This window comes from Trachemys scripta, chromosome 1, assembly GCF_013100865.1.
Source record: "Trachemys scripta elegans isolate TJP31775 chromosome 1, CAS_Tse_1.0, whole genome shotgun sequence".
In the NCBI taxonomy this organism is placed as follows: Eukaryota; Metazoa; Chordata; order Testudines; family Emydidae; genus Trachemys; species Trachemys scripta.
In genome coordinates this window covers 151,432,245-151,459,395 of record NC_048298.1, presented here as the reverse complement: position 1 = coordinate 151,459,395, position 27,151 = coordinate 151,432,245, and the positions used below count along the sequence as shown (strand labels likewise).

At 43.5% G+C, this 27,151-nt stretch overlaps 1 protein-coding gene across 3 annotated transcripts in view; it reads left to right on the top strand.

Annotated features, from left to right (window-relative positions):
* COL8A1 (collagen type VIII alpha 1 chain) overlaps positions 1–26,408 on the top strand; it is a 114,845-nt gene extending 88,437 nt beyond the window's left edge. For all 3 annotated transcript variants that reach the window (XM_034789814.1, XM_034789825.1, XM_034789835.1), the window contains 2 exons: positions 18,972–19,287; positions 22,947–26,408. In XM_034789814.1, coding sequence (XP_034645705.1) covers positions 18,975–19,287; positions 22,947–24,853 — 2,220 coding nt within the window. In that variant the 5' untranslated portion in view covers positions 18,972–18,974 and the 3' untranslated portion in view covers positions 24,854–26,408. The remainder of the gene's footprint in view (positions 1–18,971; positions 19,288–22,946) is intronic.
* Positions 26,409–27,151: the final 743 nt, after the last annotated feature.

Genomic DNA, 27,151 nt, shown 5'->3' with positions numbered 1-27,151 from the left:
ACTTGCCATAAGATGTATTTGATATCAAATATTTCCCATGTTAGTTAAAAATCTGACATTGGTGTATTTGAATAGATCACTGGTGCCACCTAGTGGCTAGTTCAGTTAACCTCTTGTGTATTTCCAACAGCAATCCCAGGAGAATATAATCTTTTTCCTAATATTGATCCAAAAAAATCACTCCATATAAATTTGAATCTGCCACCATCTTCCCACAATACCTGCCACATTTTAAATAAATGCAGAGATAATCAACATGTTTCCAAATAAACTTCCACAATATTTGCAGTTCAATGGGCCTGATTTTTAAATTGTCCTGAAAATGGACTTGTTTGTTTGTTTGTTTGTGTTTGTGGGGGAAAGGGGGTTACAAGTGAGGATGAACTCTCACAGCTGTAGATTCACTCCAACAGTTAAGATGACTGTATGACCTCATTTGCATCTGCAAAATTAAAAGATTGGATTTGACTTTTTTTAAAACTTGCCTGTCTAAAAAAAAAAAAAAAAAAGAGGCTGCAGCAAGGAAGCTAATAACTCCAAATAAGTGTGACATAAATAATATTGACTAATGTAGTGGTTTGTCCCTAAACTGCCCGGCATAGAGCATTTACTGTGAGATTAGATATAAAGCAGCATGTGACTTTGTTACCATCAAGTGAACTGTGTTTAAATTAGAACCATTCAAACACAGACAAGGTGGGTGAGGATAATATCTTTGATTGGACCAACTTCTGTTGGTGAGAGACAAGCTTTCCAGTTTACATACAGCAGCTCTTCTTTAGGCCTGAGAATCGACTCCTGCCATCACAGCAAAAATGCAAGATGGAACAGATTGTTTAGCATAAGTAGTTAGCACATATTATGGGACCATTCAAGGTGGAGTGGTCCATTAACACCCTTGCAGTCATGACAAAAAGAGGGAGTTAGTGGGTTGTTGTAATAAACCATAAACCCAATGTCTCTGTTCAGTCCATTCACTGACTTGTCTACAGGAATAAAAAACGGTTTCCTTAAGATTTCTATTCCATTGTTACCAGGAAGAGGATTTTTGTGCATTTTAGCAGTTGTTTCATATAGTAGTGCTATCAAATTGTTAATCATATAGGGCCAAAGACTAGAACCAGTGCACAGCCCTTGTTCTTCCACCCACAGGGATCAGTAACAACAAGGAGTCCAGTGGCACCTTAAAGACTAACAGATTTATTTGGGCATAAGCTTTCATGGGTAAAAACCTCACTTCTTCAGATGCATGGAGTGAGAATTTCTATAATTCTGAAAGCTTATGCCCAAATAAATCTGTTAGTCTTTAAGGAGTCACTGGACTCCTTGTTTTTTGTGCATACAGACTAACATGGCTACCCCCGGATACTTGTGGGTGGAAGGAATCCTTTCCCAAACTACAGAGTGGCAGCACAACTAATCCACAGCCAATACAGCAGCCTCACAGCCCTATAACGCAGGAGACTGGCCACTCTCCGGAAGGGCAGGGGTGGAGAGGAAAGAAATAACATTGTATTGCTGTAGCCACAGAGACTGCAGAATCCATTCTCCGGCCTCCTGCATGCTGGAGCGCAGCAAACCTACTTGCAGCAGAATGTCAGTGTGTGCAAAAGATGTGGCCTCCCTGCACATTGTAGCCAAATCCCATCTCCCACCCTTTTCCACAGCAGAATTGTACTTGTTACTGTATGTCAGGCTCTTCTGTGTTTAAAAATAAAGTTTAACTCACTCCCCCTAAAGACCATTTCACACATTTTTAAAGGAACAGTGGAATAATTCCCGCCAGACAAATCTGAGTTGTGATGGAAGCCTCATCCCTTGAAACATTTAAATCCAGACTCGCCACCACACTTAAAAAAAAAAAAAAAGTACCATAGGGAACAATCCAGAATTGTTCCCCAAATGGATGGGCTAGATAACGTCAAACAATGGGCCCGATCAGCCTTTCAGTTACACCATTAAGAACCATTAGGAAAGGGATAGATAATAAAACAGAAAATATCATAGTGCCACTACATAAATCCATGGTAAACCCGCATCTTGAATACCGCATGCAGTTCTTGACACCCACTCAAAAAAAGTTATATTAGAATTGGAAAAGGGACAGAAAAGGGCAACAAAAATGATTAGGGGTATGGAACAGCTGTCATATGAGGAGAGATTAAAAGACTCTGGGCTTGTCTACACTTACAGTGCTGCAATGGCACAACGACACTGGTGCAGCTACATAGCTGTGGTGCTTAGTTAAAACACTACGCAGACAGGAGAGCTTCTCCCATTGGCACAGGAACTCCACCTTTTAACATAGCTACTGCCTCGTGTGAAGGTGAAGCTCTCCCATCGACATAGCGTTGTCTACAGAGAGTTCGGTCGGTATAACTGTGTCGCTCGGAGGTATGGATTTTCCACACCCATGAGCGACAGTTATACCAACATAAGTTTGTAGTGTAGACGTGGGCTGAGACTGTTTATCTTAGAAAAGAGACGACTAAGGGGAGATATGATACACATCTAGAAAATCGTGATTGGTGCGAAGAAAGTGAATAGGGAAGTGTTATTTCACAGAACACAAGAATTAAGGGTCACCGGATGAAATTAATAAGGAGCAGTTTTAAAACAAACAAAAGGAAGTATTTCTTCACACGATACACAGTCAACTCATGGAACTTGTTTGCCGGGAGGTGTTGTGAAGGGTAAAAATATAACGAGGTTCAGAAAAGAGGTGGATAGGTTCGCGGAGGATAGGTCCATCAATATCTATTATCCAAAATAGTCAGGGATGCAACCAAATGCTCTGGGTGTCCCTAAGCCTCTGACTACCAGAAGCTGGTAGTGGACTAAATAGATCACTCAATAATTGCCCTGTTCTGTTCATTCCCTCTGAAGCATCTGGCACTGGCCACTGTTGGAAGACAGGATATTGCATGGACCATTGGTCTGACACAGTATGGCCATTCTTATGTTAGTTTTTACACAGACATAGTTCCATTGACATCAATAGAGTTTCTTTTCATTTACACCACTCAGACAAGAATCAGACTCTATAGCTATTTTCTGACTCTGACTTATAGGAGTTGAGATCCTGGTGAAATTTCACTATTACTATTATACTTTTATTTTTTTCTTCTAATAGAACTGCACATTTTTCTAGGAATTGACTGTTTCTGGAAAGGAAAAGAAAAGGAAAAAAAAAAAATCCTGATTGGCACATTTCTACTGAAAAAGACAAGAAGTTGTTCTGGTAGTTTTTAAATTGGAGTTAAGAGGTGTCTTATACAAGCCTTTCAATGCTAAGCCAAGTTGAGGTTGCTCCAACACACACAATACTGATCCAGTTCAGGATTAACTGTAATGTCATGACAAAGAAATGCATTCCATTAGTTGTGAAGTATTATTCCATCTTTTCACAGTGTCCTAGACTGGGAAGCCAAACAGTCATGAGGATTACAAAGCAATATTGTTATTAAAGGTGTGGGAGTGTGATTATATTGGAGTTTAAACTAAGTTGATAGAGTAGTTTTCTGTTGGCCCTAGCACCAAGAATAGAAAAAGTAATATAGTATCTAATTACCATAATGGACACCAGTTTCTTATTTGAATGAACAAAGTATCTAAATAAAGTGGAATAAATGATACAAGCACATGGTTTTAGATATTACGATATACACAGAGAGACCAAATCCAAACAGTGGAGTAAATACAGTACCTAGCATGAGAAAAAACAGATCCAATATAGGTTTCCCTAAAGACAGATCCATCTGATTTTATTTAGACAACCTGCATGGGGGACTTTACAGTTCTCATTCCCTTCCAGGCTTCATAAATATTGTTTGTCTGAAGTGCTCATCTTCCTAACAAATGTATTTTAGTCTCTTGTGTTTTCATAAACCTGAGAAGAACCTGAGTGAAAATGCCTAGTCAACAAGATTGATTGGTTTTTGCTCAGTGTGCATTTTTGCTTAAAAGGCTGGAAGTTCATGGGGACTTTGTCATCTATGGAAGGTCTCAACTGAGAAATCTAAGAGAGGAAACACAGCATTTTGAGGTGTTTATTACTCACACCAGTTTCTCTTCTCTGTATAATAATTAAGGCTAAGTTTTTGTCATGGATATTTTTAGTAAAAAAGTCACGGACAGGTCACGGGCAATAATGAAAAATTCACAGAAGCCTGTGACCTGTCCGTGATTTTTACTAAAAATACCCATGATAAAATGGGTAGCCTGGGCGGCAGGGGGAGGGAGGGGGAAAAAGGGGGGGCTGGGAGCTCCAGGGTCCCCCTCCGCTGGTGGCTCCAAGCTGCTGGGATCCCTCCTGCTGCCCGCGGTGGCGGGAAGCTGCGCGGCTCCCCCCTGCCACCTGTGGTGGCAATGCGCCTTCCAGCCTCTGCTGACGGCAGGGGCCCCTGCAGCTCCCTGCTGGTCCTGGTTGAAGTCACGGAGGTCTTTGGAAGTCACTGATTCCGTGACCTCCATGACTAAATTACAACCTTAATAATAAAACAGCCTCCATGGTCAGGAGCATGGTAGAGATAGAAAAGACAGATTAGATACCTAAGTACTTGTATGGCCCCTACAACCATAATATCAGAGTACCTCACAATCTGTAATGTTTTTATCCTCAACTCCCCGCTGAGATAGGGCAGTGCTATTACCCCCATTTTGCAGACAGAGAACTGAGGCAGAGAGAGTGTAAGTGACTTGTGCAAAAAGTCATCAAGGGAGTCTGTGACAGAGTGAAGAAGTGAATCTAGGTTTCCCAAGTCCTAGGCTAGTACCCTGACCAGTCTTTCCTCACAACAGATAAAAGCAAGCACCTAAAAGTACTGCCAGGCAGGCCCTGCAATATATCTGACAATATATCTGTTGAGAAGCCCGCAATTTTTCTTTCCCTAGGGAGTTGCAAAGCGGGTTTAGTATTGACCCAATTTTCATGGTCTTTGGGAAAGGGATGGCAGGGCAGCCTCTCTTCCTGAGTCTCAAGGAGGAGCATGACGTCATTCGCAGGGAAGTACAGGCCCCATGAGCCTTTGACTGTGAGATCCTGTAATTGAATGTAATCCTAAACCTGAGTTATCAATAGCCCAGGCCCCAGGAAGGAGGTAAGTCTGACCATATAGACTCTATCTGGAGCAGGAGAGGTATGCAGGAGATCAGGCAGCCTGACTAAGAAGAAACATCAAATAAGTTCCAGCTGACATTGTACCTCCTCAACTGCGTTCTTACACGATTGTTCTAGAACAGAGAAGTAAAAAAAATTAATCTCAAATTGCATGCGATGTTTTTCATTGCATCACTGGTGTGTCTGTATCTTGCTGGATCCTTGAAGCTAGAATGGTTAATCCATTGTTTAACTTGTCACTGATAGAGTGTGCACAGATGTTTGATAAAATCCTCCTGTGGTACTTTCTTGAGGTCTCACTCTGTGCTTAGGGGTTCAGTGGCAAGTCAACCAGTTGTCTTCTCTCCTCTCAGAGGCAGTGTCCTGAGCACAAGGCTAAACTACATTTCACTCATAGGCCAATGTGTGACTGGGCCACAATCTTATTCTCTCGCCCATCCCTCCCCCCCTTCCATCTCCAAAAACACTAGTGAAGAGAATGAAGAATAGTGAAGTCTTAAGAGAATGGAAAGCTAACAACATTTGTGGCATTTCAGTTCAGAGTGCTGTATCTGAATTCAGAGATAGCAGCTGTTGAAGTTTAGATTATATCTCAAGTAACGAGCTTCAGCTTTTCTGGATCTGGATGCTGTCACCTCCACCCATTTCTAATGTGTGCGCTCTGGCAGGGGGCAGTCAGGCAAAGTCATAGATGTACATTTTAAAGCTTAGTAACCTTCAAAGGAGAAGGCTGTGCTCGGTTTTTCTTGACGCTCAACTACACAGTATCAACGTGAAAAGAACATGGCACCAAAGATGCTTCTTTCCAAATGCATTCACTTCAGGGCCCGTTTAATTGACTAAAAGTACATTACCAAAAGTAAAGGCTCCAACTGATGGTTAAAATTTAAGCCTCTTGTGATGAGTTTAACACAAAACACATTTAGAACACTGAATCCTGCCGTGTCTTCTCGCACCACTCTTTGCGGCTGGGTAAAGATCAAGCACAATAAAGCATATAGCCAAACCCCACAATGTACATGATTGCTTTGGTTAAATTATAAAAAGGGCTAAATTCTAGCTTATCCACGTCATGTTATCTGGTGAAACTGATGATATAATTATTAAACTGCTCAAAATACCAAAGCCATGTGTGTCTGCTTATTTGTATTAATGTGTAAATGGGAAAAAAGTATAACAGTGTTAGAGAATAAAACTGAATGAGCTTCCTATGTACTGGTGGAGCTCTGCAGCCCCCTCATTTCCTCATCCAAAGGGCAAGAGAAATTCCAAAGCACAAATCTCTGAGATTTATAGGCCTGATTGCAGAGCTGACGCTTGGCCAGCAGAGCTCCTTAGCAGGCCAAAAGAGAAGTAGTCTTTTCCTCAGGTATGAAGTGGGTTGGCCGATAGCATTGACTGAGATGCGGTGAAGATATGAACAGAACGTTTACATTCCCACTTCCAGCTAAAAAGTCCTTTGAAGTATGATCAATTGATTTCTTGAATGCTTAAAACAAGCAAACTTCTGCAGAAAATGGGATCCATATGCATGTTTTCTCATGAGTTTCTTAGAAAACAATAGTCAAAACTTAGATGTGCATATGTGCTTTTAATGTAATAGTCTGGCTATTTTATAGATTCTGCCACCACCCCACCCCTCAAGAATGGATATTCGTACAGAGGATCAAAACCTGGCCCCACTGAAGTCAATGGGATTTTTAATCACTAATTTTAACAGAACAAAGAAGTGACTCTTTGAAGGCTGAGATTCACTCCAGCAGGCCAGTGGTATTTGGGTGATGCATAGAAGTTGTGTTGGTCTTCCGTATAGGGATGAATTTCACCCCAAGTTAACTAAGTTGTGGATAAATTTTGAATTAACACCAGAGGTAGAAATTGGATCAGATCCAGTAAGACTCAAGCCAAACCTTCACTCAAAAGGGGCCATTTCCATAATTATTTTGTTTTTTGACTCCCAGAGAACAAATGAGAGCCTTCCATTTTGGCCCTCAATGATATTGGCAAACAAGTGTTTTAAGGCTATACCCACTACCATATCAATTCCCCCCATGTCTATTTCTGGTTCTGTATTCTACCTGAACTTTGCTGAGAGAATTTCCAGAGCTAGATGGTGACAGGAGGCTTCAGCGAATGTTAAACTTAGTTGAAAATTTTGGTCTATCTTTCTTCAGCCAAATGTCTGGAATGAGCCAAGAAAAAATAGCCAGGAAAACTCTACAACAACATTGTGTTAATCAATTTTGCATGCCCAAGATAAAACACACATGAATAAAACCCCCTATGTATATACCATGTGACTTTCAGGTGAAAATATTTTATGACTACAATGTCAATACTACATTGACCCAGTGTTGTTTAATACTGGGAGGAAAAATAGCCCAAAAATCTCAAGTTACCCTGGATGACTTGGCATACTCTCTTTTGAGGATTAAGATCATTTATTTCACAAAGTCATATTTCATCATGATAAGGGTTCATTCCAACCCAAATACATTGCAACACCTCACCACCATTTTTGCTAAATATCAAAAAGTAAATAATTTGCAACTGACTGCTATTGAGAGTCTTTGCATCAGGAAAGAAACTAAATAAAAGCTAAAAGGGTTAAAAAAAAATAAAAAGACAAGACGCAGCTTTTTGTCATAAAGAGCAAAGTGGTGAAATGGGAAGAAACACAAGGACAGGAGTGCATCGGGGTAGAATGGAAACAACTCTAGAAGGTTGATTTGGGATGCTGAAGTACAGTGGGTGTAATATATATATATATATATATATATTTTATAATTATATAAGTTGATCTGAAATTGTATAAGTGTCTTCAAGCAAACCTCCATCCTGGTTGTTCTTACGAATAAGTTGTGTAGTTAGCCAGTCTGATGTGACAGATGCTGACGGAGGCCCTGTCTTATTCCTAAACTTCCTCTTTTGTCCTCTCCCCATTAGTGTCTTATGGCTAGTTTAGCCTCATTATTACTATCATAGGACCCACCAATCCCAACTGAGCTCCAGGTGCCCTTGTTCAAACACATAGTAAGAGAGAGTCCCTGCCCCAAAGACTTGTCTGAATAGACGAGACACAAAGCTGTCTGCAACTGCAAAATATTATGTTTTTAAACTTTCTCTCTCTCGTATTATGATTACGATGCTGACCTTTTTTCAATCAGTTAATAGATAAATAATTCCTCTATTATCAATATTAATCTAATATTAATAATTTAATCTAATCCTTTCAAGTCTAAATTATAGAGCATAGTGGCACTGCCCCAGGCTAGAACTTTGTATTTTTCTCCTAATGCAACACTTTAAAAAAATAAAATAAATAACACGCTCCTAGAGGGATATTGCATTTGTTTAAATAAGACAACTGAAAACAATCATGAGTTTGCCTCATTTCCGCTCTTAAATGTTGCCTTTTTGATGCCCTACCGGTATAGGTTGATGTTTATTGCATCCAGTTTAGCAACAACCTACATTGGAAACAATATTACTAGCCACACACATGGACTGCGTACAATCCCACAGACGATGAAGGTTCTCAGTTGTTGGCCAAAGCAGTCACTCTTAGCTTAAGCCAGTGAGCGGAAAAGTGAAATTGCAGCTTGATTCTAAGCAGAGAACTGTTAAAGCTCTGCAATCTCTGTTAATTCCTCTACACTACCTTTCTCTCAATTCTTAAACGTAATTTTTTTGTTGGCACATCTTCCTTTGGACTGAAATTCACCCTTTGTTCAGGGCCAGTACAAGACTGCTGCAGTCCCTTTTAAGCCTTCTGAGAGGCCCAAACCTGCAGATGCTTACAGTCACAATAAACTTTAGTCGTATCAGTTAACTTCAATGGGACTACTCACATGTAAAGTTACACATGTGTAAGTATCCTAAAAGCCTGATTTTTCTCCTGTTGAAGTCAATTGGAATTTTGTCACAGGTTTCAATGGGAGTATGACAGGATCCTTAAAAAAAAGGGGGGGCGGGGAGAGAGAGAGAGAGAGATCAGGAAAATGTGGTCTATTGGGACAGTAAGTGTACCCTGTAACCTATCTGTTTCCTTAGCCTGGTAAAGTAGATCCTCTGTAACATTCATTAGGGATCCCTAGGATTGTCTCTGTGTTATGTTTGTACAGCGCCAGGGACAGCTCCAGGCACCAGCGCAGCAAGCGCGTACCTGGGGTGGCAAGCCGCGGGGAGCGGCCTGCCGGTTGCTGTGAGGGCGGCAGTGAGACAGCCTAGGGCGGCATGCCTGCGGGAGGTCTGCTGGTCCCGCGGCTTCAGCGGCAATTCGGCAGCCGTTACGCTGAAGGCGCGAGATCGGCGGACCTTCCGCAGGCATGCCGCCGAATCCACGTTACCAGCGGACCTCCTGCAGGCGTGCCGCCGAAGGCTGCCTGACTGCCATGCTTGGGGTGGCAAAATACATAGAGCCGCCCCTGTACAGCGCCTAGCACAATGGGGTCCTGGTCCATGACAAGGGCTCGTAGGCGCTATAGTTATACCAACAAAAAACATATGAAGCCTGTTAATATTTGAGATTTGACTAAGTCTCTTTACCTAATTAATAAACTAGTCTCAACCCACTTTGGGTGTCCCCCTGCAAAAGAAAACACTGGAGTTTCTTCCAAGGTTGAAGAATAATCAATGACTAGGACTTCTAAAGTGCTACAGTAACACACCTGTTAAATAAGACGATTAAATATTTCTTCTTGGGTGAAACACTTGCGCCTGACAGATTTTCTGTTGATTTGTTTAAGGCCTGCTCTAGCCACTATCTTCAGTCTTTGATGTTAAGCAGGAGTGGTGTAACTACAAAGACTTCAGGGATGAATGTAGCCTCCAATGACTAAGTGCATTGGCTGTATTCCTCCGAAATTTATAAAGTCAGCCATTATTAAAGAGGCACAGAATGATGCAATTAACACCAGTCAAAAAAATCAGTCAGATAGTTATGAAGAAGATTTAAGAACAATATTTGCTTCCGGACCTCATGAGAAAGTCTTTAAAATAATATCCGATGACAAAAGGAAAAAGGCATCTCTCAGCTGATAGACAATGGGGCATGGAGTCTTTTAGGAAACATTTCACAACTAACAAATTGTCAGATCATTGGGGCAGGGATAATTTTTCGTTCTGGGTTTGTACAGCACCTAGCACAATGAGGCTAGATGACTAGGGCTCCTAGGTGCTATGGTAATAAAAAAGAAAATAAACGCTAATAAATGCTGTTCCTTCTCGTTAATCAGTCGAGTGCATACTAAAGAAATGGTTCTCATTCAATGCTGTGCCAAATAGAAATACAAAACTCAGGCGGTATTTCCAGAAGGGGTCTATACGGGAGGAGCGGGGAGATATGATAAAGGAGTGCAATGGTGATATATTTGATGATGTATCAAAATGAATGTAATTCAGCAATGGTGACATTATAGAAATTATACAGATACTCCTTTGATGGGGTCCACACACGGAGCCAGATCTTCATGGGATGTCAATTGACATAAACCACTGACTTTCAATTTACACCAGCTGTTGATTTGGTACATAGATTAGCTAGATTAAATGAGGTGTAGAAGCATTTGTCAAAACTTAGTTTTGAAACAAAAAACCCTACACAAATATGCAGCATAAATTAAGACATTAATTTATTTGGAGAAAGATAGCATGGAAAATAATATCTACTCTGTTCAGAATTAAGAAAGCTAGCTCATCTGTGTTTAACAATGTTCTGTAAAAAGAAGAGGACATCCTACCATGGTTAAAGTGAACAAACAAAATGCCACAAAAAGGAATTAAAATGTAAAAATAAAAAACCCAACAAAATGATGAGAAATAGATTTAAACCTCCCTACTCTATTTTCCATCTGGATGGGCTGCTAAAGCATGTTTTGTCTTCTGAATTGAGACACTTCCTTCTAATATTTGACTTAAGGTAGAGAAAGTATGCACAAGGCAGGAATCTTCCTTTCCAATGGAAATATCCTTCCAATAAAAATTGTCTGAAAGACGAGAGGTACTTTCAAGAAAAATATTTTACAGACTTTTTATTTTTTAAAACACTGTTTACGTATCTCTCGGCTGGGGACTTTGGGTTTCTGAGGAGTTGTAAAGTTAGAACATAAAGAAAAATAAGAGAAACAGAAGCTGCCTTTTTTGACAGAATCATCAAAGCACAGCAAACGGAAATACTGTAGGTGGCACCAATTCATCTCCAAGACCTTTTGCTTTTATTAAAAGAAAAGGCTGTAAAGCAGCAGGAAGGCAAGAAGTAAGAAAACACGTTGTGTGCACCATCGAAGTGAGAAAATGAACAGACAGTATTATGTTTTGCCAGTTTCAGAAATTAGTGAGCGAGACAAAATTTTATGACAAGGAGGCGACCCATAACACCATGGGATTGTAATAGGGAGTCACAGAGAACAATAAATGGTTTCAACCTAAGATCACATAAAAGTACTTGAGAGTCCTGTGTGGCTTTCTATTTGCTGCTTCTGGAGGACCCACCCCTGCCCCCAAATAATTGTTAAAGCAATACTGCCAAGGTTGAAAGGGCTAGATTAGATTTAACTGCTATGGGTACGTGTATCTGCAGTCACTCTGCAACAAAGCCATGGGGGGTGTGCAGCACAAAGAATAGTATTGTTTTTCTTCCAGAGATTTTTTGATCTTGAGGCTTCTGGGTGTGGTGGCCTGGTTTGTCAAGTGTTAATTGCTCGACTGTTGACTCAGCCTTTAAACCTCTTCCAGCTATTAATTTCTCCACTTAGGATCTCTGCAGAGGTCATCTGTCATCACATCACAAAATATTCTGATTCAATCAAGATTGGCTAAAAGCATATATATTTAAAGCAGTAAGAGGAGACATAGAAAGTAGATTGTTGATGTTCCTTAGGTTCTTAAAATGGACAAGTACAATCTAAAAACTTGGCTAGTTATGATTTACAGGACTCAGTATTGGTTTATGATGGTTTTCTTTTGATTATTTAATTTGTTCTTTTTACCCCCCTTTCCCTGCCCCCATATTTATTCAGTGATTTTTGTGGTGGTTGATTTCTTGACTTTTGTATATTTTCCTTTGAATGTGAAGAGTAACAAACAACAATGAAAGTGTTTTCTAACTGGCTGTAGATGAATGCACCAACTGCTGCTTGCTGCGTTTAGGCAGCTTGCCAGAACAACGGTTCTATGCTGATGCACAGGCAGACAGCACCACACTTTGATCAGTTGACGTATTTCAGGTTGATGGGTTTTTGTATTTCTTTTCCCCTTGGAGGGGGGGAAAAACACTCTCATTGAAGTCAAAGGGAGTAGTTTGAGGCAGGATTACACATTTAATGTCAAACCCAGTTTGCCATGACCTCTTCTTTCCCACCCAATATAAATTAAGGGCCTAATTCTGATGCCCTTCTACTGGGTAAATTCTCATGGACATCAATAGGAGCTTTGTCTGGAAAAAAATAAAGGAAGTGGACCACCAATGGGATTTCCAATAACCAGTATGACCTCCCAAAGATGAAAATCCAGGGCTAAGCTTGCAAACCCCTTACTCATGTGAGTAGGTTTATTGTCTTTAGTGGAACTATTCATAGAAATAAGAGTTTGCAGGATGGGCTCCAACCCACAAAGTTCTCATCCTCTTTGGACTGAAAAGTCCATCACAAAACACCCATTGACTTCAAAGAGAAAGGGATCGGGCCCCACCACATTGTTCCTCTTCAACTCTTTATTACTGAAAAATTAAAATTAGCCTGTCCAGGCTGTTATTTCACTGTGTCACAGACAGTGATTGCAAGTTAGAGTAAGCCAGTATAAAGCTAGTGTCAAACTGAATACCCCACAGAGATTCTCAGATTTAGCTGCATATTGTCTCTCTCAAACAAATATCTGTTGCAGGGAAGTCACATCTCAGTAGAAGACTGATGAAATTGAACACAGTTTCCATTCTAACAGTAAAGTCTCACCAGACAGACCACATATAAATGGTTTCACATCACAAGTCTCACATGAATGAATTTCAGTACTTCCATGCATTCTTAGGGTTACCATACGTCCGGATTTTCCCGGACGTGTCCAGCTTTTTGGGCTCCAAATCCCCGTCCGGGGGGAAATCCCAAAAAGCCGGACATGTCCGGGAAAATCGGGACATGCGGGGCCGGCGGTGCTGGGCCAGGGCCGGGCCGGTGGTTGGTGGTGCCGAGCCAGGGGGCCAGCAGTGCCGAGCCGGGGGCTGGGCCGGGGGCCTGGCCGGCAATGCTGAGCCGGGGGTCGGGCCGGCTGAGCTGGGGGCCGGGCCGGGGACTGGCAGTGCTGGGCGGGCCGGGGGTGCCCGAGCCAACCCAGGCTGGAGAGGCCGGGGAGGCCAGGCTGGGCCGCACCTCCTCCCCCCACCCTCCTTACCTGCTTCAGGCGTCCCGCGAATCAAATGTTCGTGGGAAGCAGGGGAGGGGGCGGAGTTGGGGTGGGGACTTTGGGGAAGGGGCGGAGTTGGGGTGGGGGCGTGGGCGGGGCTGGGCCGGGGCCCCGTGGAGTGTCCTCCTTTTGGACACTCAAAATATGGTAACCCTATGCATTCTTTACACAGCTAGGTTAAAGTAGTGGTGGTACTCCTGGGAGTACGCAGAGGCCTAGTTTTAGAACAGTCTACATAAAAAGCACGAGTGAAGCCAGTACAAACTAAAATGTCATACAGACTATAGAGCAGTATAAACAAGTCATTTAGTATACACTGAACTGTAAAGTACCATATTTATATTCCAGTTGATTTTATAATTATATGGTAAAAATGAAGAAGTGAGCAATTTTTCAGTAAAAGCATTCTGTGACACTATTGTATGCTTATGTCTGATTTTGTTAGCAAGTCGTTTTTAAATTAGGTGAAACTTGGGAGTACCAAGACAAAGTTTCTAAGCCACACTGTTTTGGAGTTCCGATGAGCCAAAAAAAAAAAAAATTGTGTGAGATCACCTAATTTTTTGGATCCTTCTTATCTCCCATATGCTTCATCTGATTTGCCTCAGACTTTCCATCCTGGTATACTTTGTCTGTGAAATTGCAGGTGAATTGGATTAGGTTTGGCAAAGATAGAGGTCAATTAAAAAAAAAAAAAAAAAGTCTTAGGGTTGAGGGTTAAAAGTATTTTATTGTCCATACAGTCTACTCTTCATTTGCTATCCCTCTCACCTGCACACAGTAGTCACATCTTGTAAGAAAACCACAAAAGCAGTGCATTGCAAGAGAAAAATTAAACCCAAAGGAATTTTACCTACTACCCCCCCCCCATTTCCCAACAAGATGGTCATTTTTTGTTGTTGGCAAGGCTTCCATTTAACTACTCCGTTCTCCAAGCCCCCCATATTCCAATTTTTAATGTCAGTCACAAGTTAGCCAGTGCCTTCAAAGCCAGGGCATCACTTTGCTTTTTATACAGATAATATATTTGGTTTGAGATGGAAGTGGGGAAAGTTGGACACAAAAGTTATGTTTAGTGAGAGGGACTTTCACCTTCCCATTGAGACAGGTTCACCCCTCCCCCTCATCTAGTTGTTGTCAAAGCTGTATGCTAATTACCACTAAGAGTTAGTAAAGGGACCAAAATGGGATATTGAGAATATAGTGGGGAAATCAAAAACAACAAAAATAAGGATTAGGGTCTCAGAGGTCATGGGTCCTGTTGAAGTCTCTGGGTGAATCTTTCTATTGATTTCATTGGGCTTTGGATCAGGTCCATGGAGTCCAATAGAAGGGGGAAAAAAGGTGTGTTGGGGGGAAGTAAACGTAATGACCCCAATGTGAATGGTGAGTAAATCAACCCCGGAGCTTCAGTACAAAACTCTACTACTCAAACTGAATAAATAATTTCACTAGTTTCAGCCGCAGTGGTCTGTTATCCTCTTGTGATTGAGTCACGGAAGGGGGATGAGACATACTTCGCCTGTATGTGCTTCATGTGTGTGTGGCGGGGGGGTGAGTGGGAAGGATGAGAGGAGAAGGTGCAAGAGACATACCAACACTGAAATGGTGCATCTTTTTTTTAATTTAAAAAAAGGAATAGGTCATTAGTACATTGACCTACTGGGTGACTTTGGGCAAGTCACTTCAACTTTCCATGCCTCAGTTTCCCCATTTCTGAAAAGGAGAGGATACTTTAAAAAAAATACACAGAGCTCTACAAAGGACTACGCTATAAGAACACTGTTACTATGTGCACAGATACCAGCAACTTAGTATTGTGAGTTACCCAAAGCAGCAAAAACAAAGAATGCAAAAATAAGATCCGCTGAAAATTAAACTAACTAATAAAAAGTTAGGGGTATTGCATCATTAAAGAAAAGAGAGCCACAGGCAGGATAGACTTGGTTTAGCTGCTGCCTACCTTTCTTGCTATACAATATCTGCCCATTCTTCCTTTGGAAGGGTTAGCCAAAGAGGGCTTGACACAACAACCCTTGATCCAATCCAAAAGTGAACAGAAAAAGACCCATGACCTCTGAGACCCTAATCCTTATTTTTGTTGTTTTTGATTTCCCCACTATATTCTCAAAAAGAAGAGAGTGTGAGACAAACACTAAACTCTTAGAATGGGTAATGGAATAAAAAGGTCTTATTTACAGAGTTGGTCAAAAACTGGGGGGGGAAGAGGGGGAACAAACCCCACCTAGTTTCACAAGCAATTTTCAATCCTTCGAAATAAAATTAAAAAAAAAATACAAATGGACCGATGTATAGCTTTATCAAAAAGTTTCATTATTTTTAAAAGAAAATTAAAGCTATAGAAAACATTATGAAAGTGATCAGAATTTTGTTTACCAAAACATTCAATAAAAATATTTTAAAAATTAAAAGGCAACATTTTTCACAAAAACAAAAAGTTTAACAATGTTGACAATTTTAGTGAAAATTTAATTTTGAAGAGGCCATCTTTCAAGGAAAAACCTTTTCATTAAGAAAACATGGAGCAACTCCCTTTCGTTAGTTAGCTGCGCAAACTGTCGTTTTTCTGAATTGTACAAAATTCATACCTAAAAATTGAAATTCTGCTTCTGATTTCATAAATGGTTGCCGTGCATATGGCTGAGATCCCACAAAACCAGGGATGATGTTACACAAAGTAGATAAAAGACTTAATAAAATCCCATAAGAAAAAAAGTGAGGCAAAAACACTCTCTCTCAACTGAAGGTTTTCCAAGGCTTTCCATGAGGTATCATGGAAGCTCAACCACTGACTTCAGGGGTGCAAGATCACAGCCTAAGGCCCCAACTCAGCAAAGCATTTAAATAAGTGCTAAAATTGCATTGAAGTCAATGGGACTTAAGCATGTGCTCAAATGTTTTGCTAAATAGGGATGAACAACTGAATTGGGGTTTTATATATTTAGTACCAGCAATTTAATCCTAATTAAGGAGCTTGGGGCTGAAGCTAGTAGGAGCAACCCAGCCCCAGGTTGATCCTTCCCTAGGTTCCTTTTGCTCCCCAGGTCTCCCTACCCTGTGGCTGGTCCGGTTGCCTTTGTCCCACTTTCCTTACACCCTCCCTGACATGGGAGGGCCTGAAGGGCCTGGAGAAGGGGTTCAGAGCAGCTGGTGGAGTGCACAACCACTTCACTGCTGGACCTGCTCCCTGTGTGTTGTGGGAGGCTCCTGCGACCCACAGGAGGCTTAACACATTCAGGTGCAGAGTACCCACCAGTACTCCTTTAGTTGCATTGATCCCTAACCTCCCTACCCACTTCCATCACCTCAGGGTCAGGGGGAGACAAGAACCGCAGGCCCAATTTTTAAGGTGGCAGCAGGAGCCACTGCTGCAGCCCTCCCACCCCACCACTGTACCCACCGCCCTCGGCTCCAACCACCCTTATCCTTCCCTCCCCCAACTGAGACCCCTTATTCACACACACCCACTTCTGCTCTCACTGACCTGCCCTAGGACTTATCCCTGGAGTAGTCTGGCCATTCCCACTTTCCCTCAGCTTCTGGGGAAGCCTGTCTATTCAACCTCCCATCTTCCCTCCTTGGGCTGGGGGAGGGGCACTGCCCCCTACTTCATTGGAAGAATCTATCTTCAGGGTAGGACCACTGACCTTCCTCCTCCTGTTGGGGTGGAAGCCCAGGCCCAATGCACATTGAGCCTGGCAGGCTCTGGCCTGACCTGGCCCACTAATGGCTGAGCTGGGGAGCTCACCCCTTTGAGATGGAGAGTCCTGCCACACATGGTCTGGTCCCTCCACCAAGGGAACCCCAGTCTCTAGGGGGCAGGGCCTTAGTGGTAGCAGCCATACATATGAGGCAGGACCCTCCTTCACAGCGTCCAGGAGCTGGTAGACTCCATATATACCTGGCCTGAGCAGGTAGAAGGCAAAACTGCTCTGCCCCAAAATATGTCTCATTATGGACATAGTGCCTTGCTCAGTACACTTTACTTTGTCATCACCAAGACAAAAAGGACCTCAATTCTCTGTTGGTCCCAAACTGCACTTTGCAGAGAGGTGGTGGTAGGGGAAGGAGGGAGGGAAAGAAACTGGCTTTAGCTGCCTTTGCACTTCTCTGTATTTTCAGGCCATCCAGTGGCCCACCCAGCCCTCGGTGTAAAGTAAAGGAGCTAGCTGTAGCTGGACTCCTAATTTTCATTTGGCTGTAATGGCCTCCTAGATGCTGTTCCACAGCCAAGAATACCCAGAGTACTCTGCCCTGGCCATGCCTCCGCTTTCTTCCACATATGTGATGGGGGGAGGGTGAAGAGCTATTTTGACACCTCGCTACCAGCGGTGGGAACCTCCTTGTTCAAAGCATTCCCTGGAGCTGAGTCTGAGGCCTGGGGGAAGTAAGGGAAGACAGAAGCAGGCCCAAAGTTTGCAGTGTACATTTGGACACTAGCAGCCCAACCGCAAATTCTAGAATACCCAGTAAAGCATAGCCTATAGAGACTCTTCCCACTGCCTCAAATCATCCACGGCCACACCCTACTCTGGTCCCCATATCTGTTCTTCCCTAGGAAACTCCCAGTTCTCTGAATCCCTATGTCCCGCCAATAACGCAGCCAATACAGAAGGGAAGTGAGCTGGTTGGACATTCAGTTATAACTAAGAACAAGGACTGAGACATAGAATCAGGGCCCTGTGTACGCTGTAGTCACAGAATTCACCCTGTGATGCAGATTTCGGCTCCAGAATCTGAGCTTTTAAGTTACATTTCTAGCCCCCATTATCGTGAAGAAAACAGACACGTGGACTGAGTGTAGCCAATGTAATGAGGTCTGCCTGAGCTCACAGATAGCTTAATACAAAAGCTCTGTGAGGGGTGAAGCACCCTGGTTCCTCTCAATGGGGTATTAACAAAGAGAACTTAAACAATCAGCATAGTTAACTCTTTCACTGCTGATTATTTTAGTAAAGAGAATTCAACTAGTGCGCTTATCCCACAAATCCTAATTTGCTTCCCCCACCTGCCCAGGTGACAAAGCCCAGGGCATCCCATATCCAGTTACTCTAACTTCCAGCTCCCCTAACGACTTCTGCAGTGCAGATATGCATTTACAATACCAACACCCATGGCACAGTTAAACCTGAAAGCATGGGAGCAGCAATGGTGTAAAAGAAACCGGATTTAGTATAAACAAACACAGGGACTGCTGTATTGAGTGTATTATTCATTTTTATGTCCGAACATAATCTTCCTATTATAAGTGCATATGAAGCTGCTAAAAATGTTTTCACCAATGATGCAGAATCCAGAGCTCTTGCTACAGAATTTAGGTCCAGCTTGCTGCAGAGAACAAGGGGCTTTGGCTAAGATATCGGATTTCTGGCATGACAATATTATTTGCGTGTTTTTATGTGCAATAATTATCCCCTTGTCTTTACTTCTGCAGGTCATGGCTGCGCTGCTAGCCTCCGTGCAGCTGCTGGCAGTGGCTGTAACAGTTTACCTAGAGCTAGTGAGAGCCATTCAAGGGGGCATCTATTATGGGATCAAGCAGCTGCCACCCCAACTCCCGCAATATCAGGCCCTTGGACAACAAGTACCTCACATGCCACTGGGCAAAGAAGGCATTCCAATGCAGCACATGGGCAAGGAGGTGCCACACATGCAATATGGAAAAGAATACCCTCATCTGCCTCAGTACATGAAAGAAATCCCCCAACTGCCTATGCTCGGCAAGGAGATGGTGCCAAAAAAAGATAAAGGTAAACATAGAAAGTGAAACCACCTCCCACTCCTCTCAGATCCGCAGGGACCAACACTGGGTTAATATTTTAGAAACCATAATTAGTACCTAAGTGCAGATAAATAATGGTCAGAAGACATCACTGCCCATTGTTTCTGCAGCCAGGGGCTTACACAGCCTGGCACGCACCCTGAGTGGTTGGCCAGGTTCCTGCCATAGAAGAGCATGTTCGGGTACATTCCCAGTGAATGTGGCCAAATCTGCTTGTGGTAGAAGTGGGGAGGGGCCAAGCACCAGCTCACAGTGTCATTCACTCAGGTGTGGCCCAGCCACCCCTCCACCATGACAGGGGCAGCGGGGTGATGGGGGAAGCAAATTTGAGTGAGTAGCATTGCAACCTGGCGCTCAGTGTGGCAGCAACCTCAGTCAGGTTTGGCCTGGCCACCCCAGCTGCCTAGTTTGCCTATAGCGAGAGCAGCCCAATAACTGCTTTCTCCACAGAGGTAGATGTAACCAAGGTCACACACTGCTAGGGGCCCCCTCGTGGCCAGACATCACACAACAGCTCACTTGCTGGGCTAGCCCTGACAGTTACTCCAGCGCTGTGGCAGTTTCTCCATCAGTAGCTCAGCCCTCTGGATGGGTCCCCATATTAAGGCCACCCCTCCCAGGGCCACCGTCCTCCAAACAGTCCCAAACAAATCTCTTTATCACAAACAAAAATCCTTCCACCTCTCTAGGGCACTTCTTTTGGGCCAATAGGGAACCCAGTCCCACCCTGTACTCTAGCTTCCAGCCCAGCACCCTGCGCTGAACAACTAGGTCCGCTCCTTTATCTGAGTTGCAGTTTTCTCTTGGCCACTTCCTATCCAGCCTTTTAAGGTCTCCTCTTGGTGATCCATCTCTTCCCTGCTTAATCAGGGTCTCCTCCCAGTCCTTCCTGCCTGGAGAGCTGGCCTTAATCCCTGGGCTTTCTGCCTAGCTCACCCTCCAGAGCTTTTCCCAGCTGAGTTTTATCACCACTTAAGCCTGGCTCTCATTCTATTACTGCAGTCACCTTCTGCTCTTTATGGGGAAGTGCCTGATTCCCCTCAGGTGGGGTTCACTCTGTAATCAGGTTGGTTTATCCCCAGGTCCTCCAGCCCACAGGGCAAGCTATCCTGTCACAAGGGTTAATGGAGGAGGGCAGCTAATCAGCAGGGAATTTCTCTAGCCTGGTATCGTTTCCCTGCAGACCTATATAGAAAGGTCTGAAAACCTGCAGTCCACAGGGAAAACTTGAAGTATGGGTAGGTCTGCATCTGTAAAATGGAAGTAAAACTTATCTACTGTAAAAGCACTTAGTGTTTGTACAGTGCTTTGAAGATGTTAAGTGCTATATAAATGCTATGGGCTAGATCAGGGGTCGGCCAAACACTGCACGCAAGCCAATTTTGACTGGCACGCTGCTGCCTGCTGCAGTCCCGTCCCCCAGCCCCACTCAGCCCCCCCACCCCCCCACCGCTCTCCCCTGCAGGGGCAGGAGGCAGAAGCTTGGTCCTGCGGCAGCCAAGCTTCCCCCTTCCCTACTTCTTTCCCCAGCGTGGTGCTTTCCTGCCCCTCCTCCTCTCCTTCCCTGCGCCAATCAGCTGATGGCCCCAGGGTGGGGGAGGAGTGGCAGCGTCTGCGCTGCTCCATAGAGGCAGAGAAGAGGTAGGGTCAGGGCCTTGGGGAAGGGGGTGGAACAGGGCATATCCCTTCCATCCCCCTGCCGTGAGCCGCTCGGGGCAGGGGGCTGGGAGCACCTCCGTGAGCCGAGCACCTCTGTCCTGCACTCCCACACCGCCCAGCCCTCTGCCCTGCACCCCCACAGCCCCCATCCCTCTGCCCTGACTCCTGAACCCCCCCACACCCCTACTGCCCTCTGCTGACCCCTGAACCCCCCATCTCCAGCCCTCTGCCCTAACCCCTGAACCCCCCCACACACCCAGCCTTCTGCCCTGAACCCCCCGCACACCCCCAGCCCTCTGCCCTGACCCCTGAACACCCCCCCAGGTCTGGGGTCCCGGCTGCTGGCCCCTTGCCAGCCAGCGTCCTAGCTGCAGGCCCCGCTCAGCCCGCTGCTGGCCTAGGTGAACAGAACCCCAGGCTGGCAGCGGGCTAAGCAGGCTGGCGGTGTAAGATCAGCATTTTAATTTAATTTTAAATGAAGCTTCTTAAACATTTTGAAAACTTTGTTTACTTTACATACAACAATAGTTTAGTTATATAATATAGACATACAGAGAGAGACCTTCTAAAAACGTTAAAATGTATTACTGGCACGCAAAACCTTATATTAGAGTGAATAAATGAAGACTCGGCACATCACTTCTGAAAGGTTGCCTACCCCTGGGCTAGATTGTCCCTTGCTCTGTGTGCCTGTGCAGGGAATTAAGGGGGATTAAGAACTCCCTTTATGTTCCTACATGGGCTGTGCACATACTGTTTCCCTCTTACCCACACACATGAGTGAGTGGGGAGGGGGCAGAGTTTTGACGTCACCCTCCCCAAAGCACCAGCCAGACCAGCTGAGCAGATGCACAGGGTGTTATCGTTTGCTGCTGATATACGTCAACAAATCACTAACACCCAGCACTCACTTCTGAAACAAGGGAGAAGCAGGGCAGGAATTGTGCCTCCCAAAGGTACAATTCCTTCCCTGCGTTGCTACATATTTCCTCATACACAGGGCTGTGGCCAAGCTACAGTCTAGCCCGGACTAGTTTGATGCATTGAGCCAATACAGATTATTAAATTATTGTGTATCAAATCAGTTTAGATCTTTTAAAACGAAAGGGCACAATGTTCAGAGACAAAAAAGAATGGAGATATGGGGCCATGCGAGGGAAAAATGGGTGATTTAGGGTTAATGGGGTAGAAAAGATTAAGAATGCCAGATTTAAGGATAATGCTGAAGATATCACATTGGTAAATACCTTTTTCTGGTTTTCATTGGTTAAGTTCAATTCTTAACATCTCACTATAAATTTTTGTATATAGCCGGCTGTCATCAATGCTGAAATACATTGACTTACTAAAAATGCATAGACTTAAGAAATCTCGCATAAAAGTGGCATAAAAGTGTGTTTGGCTATTTAGCTTGTTTTGCTTATCAAACAAGGAAACGCTATCCCAGGAAAAGCACTTTTTTGCTGGTATAAGCTGCATTTCCACTGGAAGAGATTTGTCAAGATAGTTACAATGGTATAGCTATACCAGCAAAACATTTAAGTGTAAACTCAGTCATCGTAAGTCATCAACTAGAAGGGTGACATATTTATAGAAAATAAAGAGCTACTCAAAATTTAAAGGTTTTTTTGCATTTCATCACAGACTTGAAAGTTGGCCCATATATGTGGAAAATTGACTTAAGGTGTGGATAGCTTTTACATAAAAATGAAGGGAAGATTTTGAGGGGAAAATAATTATTTCACTTAAACTATGAATAAAGTGAAATTTGGGGTGCGTGACATCATTCAGAACAATAAAAGTGCTATGCTTAATGCTAATCAACAACTGGGGCCACGAGATGGTAGTACCTAGTGTATCTACCACAAATCCAAGCAATATCTAAATGAGACCAAGCTATTTAAACTGCATACATGATTTCCAATAAAGGTAAAATTATGGTTCATCTCTCTCTTTTCTTAAAAACAGAAATTCCATTAGCCAGTTTGAGAGGTGAGCAAGGTCCCCCTGGTGAGCCTGGACCAAGAGGGCCACCAGGGACCCCAGGATTACCAGGTCATGGAGTGCCAGGAGCCAAAGGAAAACCAGGTCCACAAGGATATCCAGGAATAGGCAAACCAGGTATGCCTGGAATGCCTGGAAAACCAGGAGCAATGGGGCTCCCTGGGTCAAGAGGTGAGATGGGACCAAAGGGAGAGATTGGACCTATGGGAATACCAGGGCCACAGGGACCACTAGGGCCTCCTGGACTGCCTGGAATAGGAAAACCAGGTGTTCAAGGATTACCAGGACAACAAGGAGTAAAGGGTGAACCAGGAATGAAAGGACCACCAGGACTCCCAGGGCTTCAAGGGCCTAAAGGAGAAAAAGGCATTGGGATTCCAGGTTTACCAGGGTTAAAAGGTCCACCTGGGCTACCTGGCCCTCCAGGTCCAGTTGGACTCCCAGGGATAGGCAAACCAGGAATGATTGGGTTTCCAGGACCACAGGGACCTATAGGTAAACCAGGACTTCCAGGTGAACAAGGGCCACAAGGTCTTCTTGGGGCACCTGGGATTCAAGGTCCACCTGGCCTTCCAGGTGTTGGAAAACCAGGTCAAGATGGAATCCCAGGCCAGCCTGGATTCCCAGGTGGAAAGGGGGAACAAGGCTTGCCGGGTTTACCAGGGCCACCGGGCCTACCAGGAATTGGGAAACCAGGATTTCCTGGGCCTAAAGGTGATCGTGGCATGGGTGGTTTCCCTGGAGCACTGGGGCCTAAAGGTGAGAAAGGGCACATGGGTCCTCCTGGCATGGGTGGGCCTCCCGGGGAGCCAGGTCAACCAGGATTACCAGGAGTAATGGGGCCATCTGGTGCTGTTGGTTTCCCAGGACCAAAAGGAGAAGGTGGACCTGTAGGGCCTCAAGGACCTATTGGTCCAAAAGGTGAGCCTGGCCTACAAGGTTTCCCAGGAAAGCCAGGTTTTCCTGGGGAAGTAGGACCCCCAGGTCTTAGAGGACTACCTGGTCCAATGGGGCCAAAGGGAGAAGCTGGTCACAAAGGTTTGCCAGGCCTGCCTGGTGTTCCTGGGCAATTAGGACCAAAAGGGGAACCTGGAATCCCTGGTGATCAAGGCCATCAAGGTCCATCTGGAATCCCAGGTATCGCAGGACCCAGTGGCCCAATCGGACCACCTGGACTTCCAGGACCTAAAGGAGAACCAGGTGTACCTGGTCCACCAGGCTTTCCAGGAGTAGGGAAACCTGGTGTTTCAGGGCTGCAAGGACCACCAGGAAAACCTGGGGCACTTGGTCCACCTGGCCAGCCGGGTCTCCAGGGTCCTCCAGGGCCTCCAGGTCCACCTGGTCCTCCAGTAATAATCCCACCCACCCCACCGGCCATTGGACAATATTTGCCAGAGATGGGGCCTGGCATCGATGGAGTGAAGACCCCACCTGGCTATATGGGCAAGAAAGGCAAGCATGGTGGTGCTGTCTACGAAATGCCTGCATTCACAGCAGAACTCACCACACCCTTCCCACGGGTAGGGGTGCCTGTGAAATTTGACAAGCTTCTCTACAATGGCAGGCAGAACTATAACCCACTGACTGGTATCTTCACCTGTGAGATCCCTGGGATTTACTACTTTGCCTACCATGTTCACTGTAAAGGGGCCAGCGTCTGGGTAGCTTTGTACAAGAACAATGAGCCACTGATGTATACATACGATGAATATAAAAAGGGTTTCCTGGACCAAGCTTCTGGAAGCACCGTCATTCAGCTGATGCCTGGAGACAAAGTTTATATTCAGATGCCATCTGAACAGGCAGCGGGACTCTATGCTGGGCAATATGTTCACTCATCTTTCTCAGGATATTTATTGTATCCTATGTAAAAACAAAAACAAAACAAAACAAACAAAACCCCCAGACAAAATCACAACTCTTTTCCTCTGCTTCAAACTTTTATACCATTGAAAGATGCATTTACTGACAGTTTTAGATCCCTTTTGTACAACAAATGAAACACAAAGTTTCACATTATGCACAGCTTGTTATAAAAATGGTGTGGTGAACATATTTAATGATGTGTATCAGGTTCATAACAGTTGTTCTGTATCCAATGGGAACATATTAGCTGTACATTATATATTTCTGTGATACCATACTTACTTCGTTTCATTCACAATAACGCAGTATTAAGGGTCAAATCTTGCATACATCACTCACTCCTGTTGCCTATTTAACTGAACATTGATCTAAAGAGCAAGGTGAAAAGATAACTTAAAATAAATAGAATGTGTCAGTATGAAATGATCTGATTATATATATATATATTATATATATATAAAGTTTGAGTAATTTTTTTTAAAAGCAGGTTTTATCTAACCCTGCACCATAAGCAAAGATTCTCTTAGCTGAAATCCTTATTTTCCCCACATACAGTATCACAGAATAGTTTCTTCTAGTAAAACACTTAAGATGGAAAAGAATGTTAGCACAAGAGAATTTTAATTCACTGCTAGCTGAGGGCTTTATCCAAACAGCCATTGGAATCAAAAGGAAAACTACCATCAACTTCAGGGGGCAATAGATCAACCCCTAATACCACAGCATTCAAGAAGCCTCCATATATATTTACAAAGCAGAAGGTAGACATGGTAGACCTGAGATATGGTTTTAGTCTAATGACTTTAGATATGTTATGCCAAATTATTAAAATAACGTAGCATTTTGGCCAATGAACGTCAGTGCAGTATAAAGACACGCAGTTTCCCATACCTTTGCTAAGAAACTGCATTCTGTTTGGCTTTTAAGAGAATGCGCTTGTTCTGGGATTCAGCCAAAATTAGCTTATTAATGAACATACAGCAAAAGTGGCACTTGCTGTTTGCTAAATAATAAATAAACTGGTTTGAGATTGTCCAATAATTTTAATCTGTAATAAGGATCAAGCAAACTCTTTTACTTTTGTCTTATTTCCATTGTGTGGGGGTGCTGAGAGGTGTTGGGGGCCTCTGATATACAGGAGGTCAGACTAGATAATCTAATGGTCCCTACTGGCCTTAAACTCTATCACTCATCTGAGAACAATTTCATTTAATAACTGATTTCCAGTTCTTTTTATTTATGTTTTGTTACCAATTGCCTAGGTTTGTATATGAGCATACGTAGGCATCAAATGTGTGCGTATGTGGGGGAAGCAACATTTTTACAAGGTACTGTCTGTTCAACAATGGTGCTAATCTCACAGCAAAAAATTAATTACTGAGATTAATTTAAAAATATCTTAATACTGTACTTTTATGTGTTTCCCTTTTCAGTGTGGCACATCACACTATTGCATTAGTTTAAAAGTAGGCTGAACACACCTTCTATGTCTTGACTAATGCAACCCAGTTTAATTCAAAATGAACAAGGTACTTCCATGCAGGAAAAAAAAAAAAAAAAGATTTAACTGGCATGACCATTATTTAAATACAGAGTTTAATGCAGTGTATTACCAACACAGCACTGCAATGACTGTAGTGCGGTGCGTGATCTCAGATATTTTATGGAATGTTGGTGGCAATGGACAGTTTACCAGACACTGGTGACTTTGGTGAGTTTCCAGAATATGTATGAGATATGTCAATAGCAAATAATTTTTGTATTTAAATTTTTTGTACTGATTTGAAAAAAAATCTTATTAAATATCTAAAAAAAAAAGTTTCCCTTTATTAACAGAATGACTAGAAAGGAAGTTTGAAGCACCAAATTCGCGCAAATTTGGAGCACAAGGACACTCAGAATCTATTAAAAACAAACCAGTGTGAATGATGATCTACAAAGGACATTCTTTTTTTGCAGAGCTTGCTATTAATCCATATTGCAAAGAAACCAATGTAATCTCTGAGCATTTACCAATAGATGGTGCCTCTAGAATCCTGAATGTGCTAATATGCAAATATCACTCTGAGAAAACACCACTGGTATTTCTACATAGGCCTTAATCCTGCATGGCCTTGCTTGATGCACAGCAGTGTGTGGTAGGTGTTGTGGAGGGAGGGAGGGAGAGAGAGAGTTTAATCATAGTACTGGTTAGTGTGGAGAACTATGTACCTTGCTTGAAAACACAGGTTGAAAAAAGAGTGGAGCACAGGAAGAGAGGGGATGTGCCTTGAGAGAGACAAGCTTAAGTATGATCCTCATCA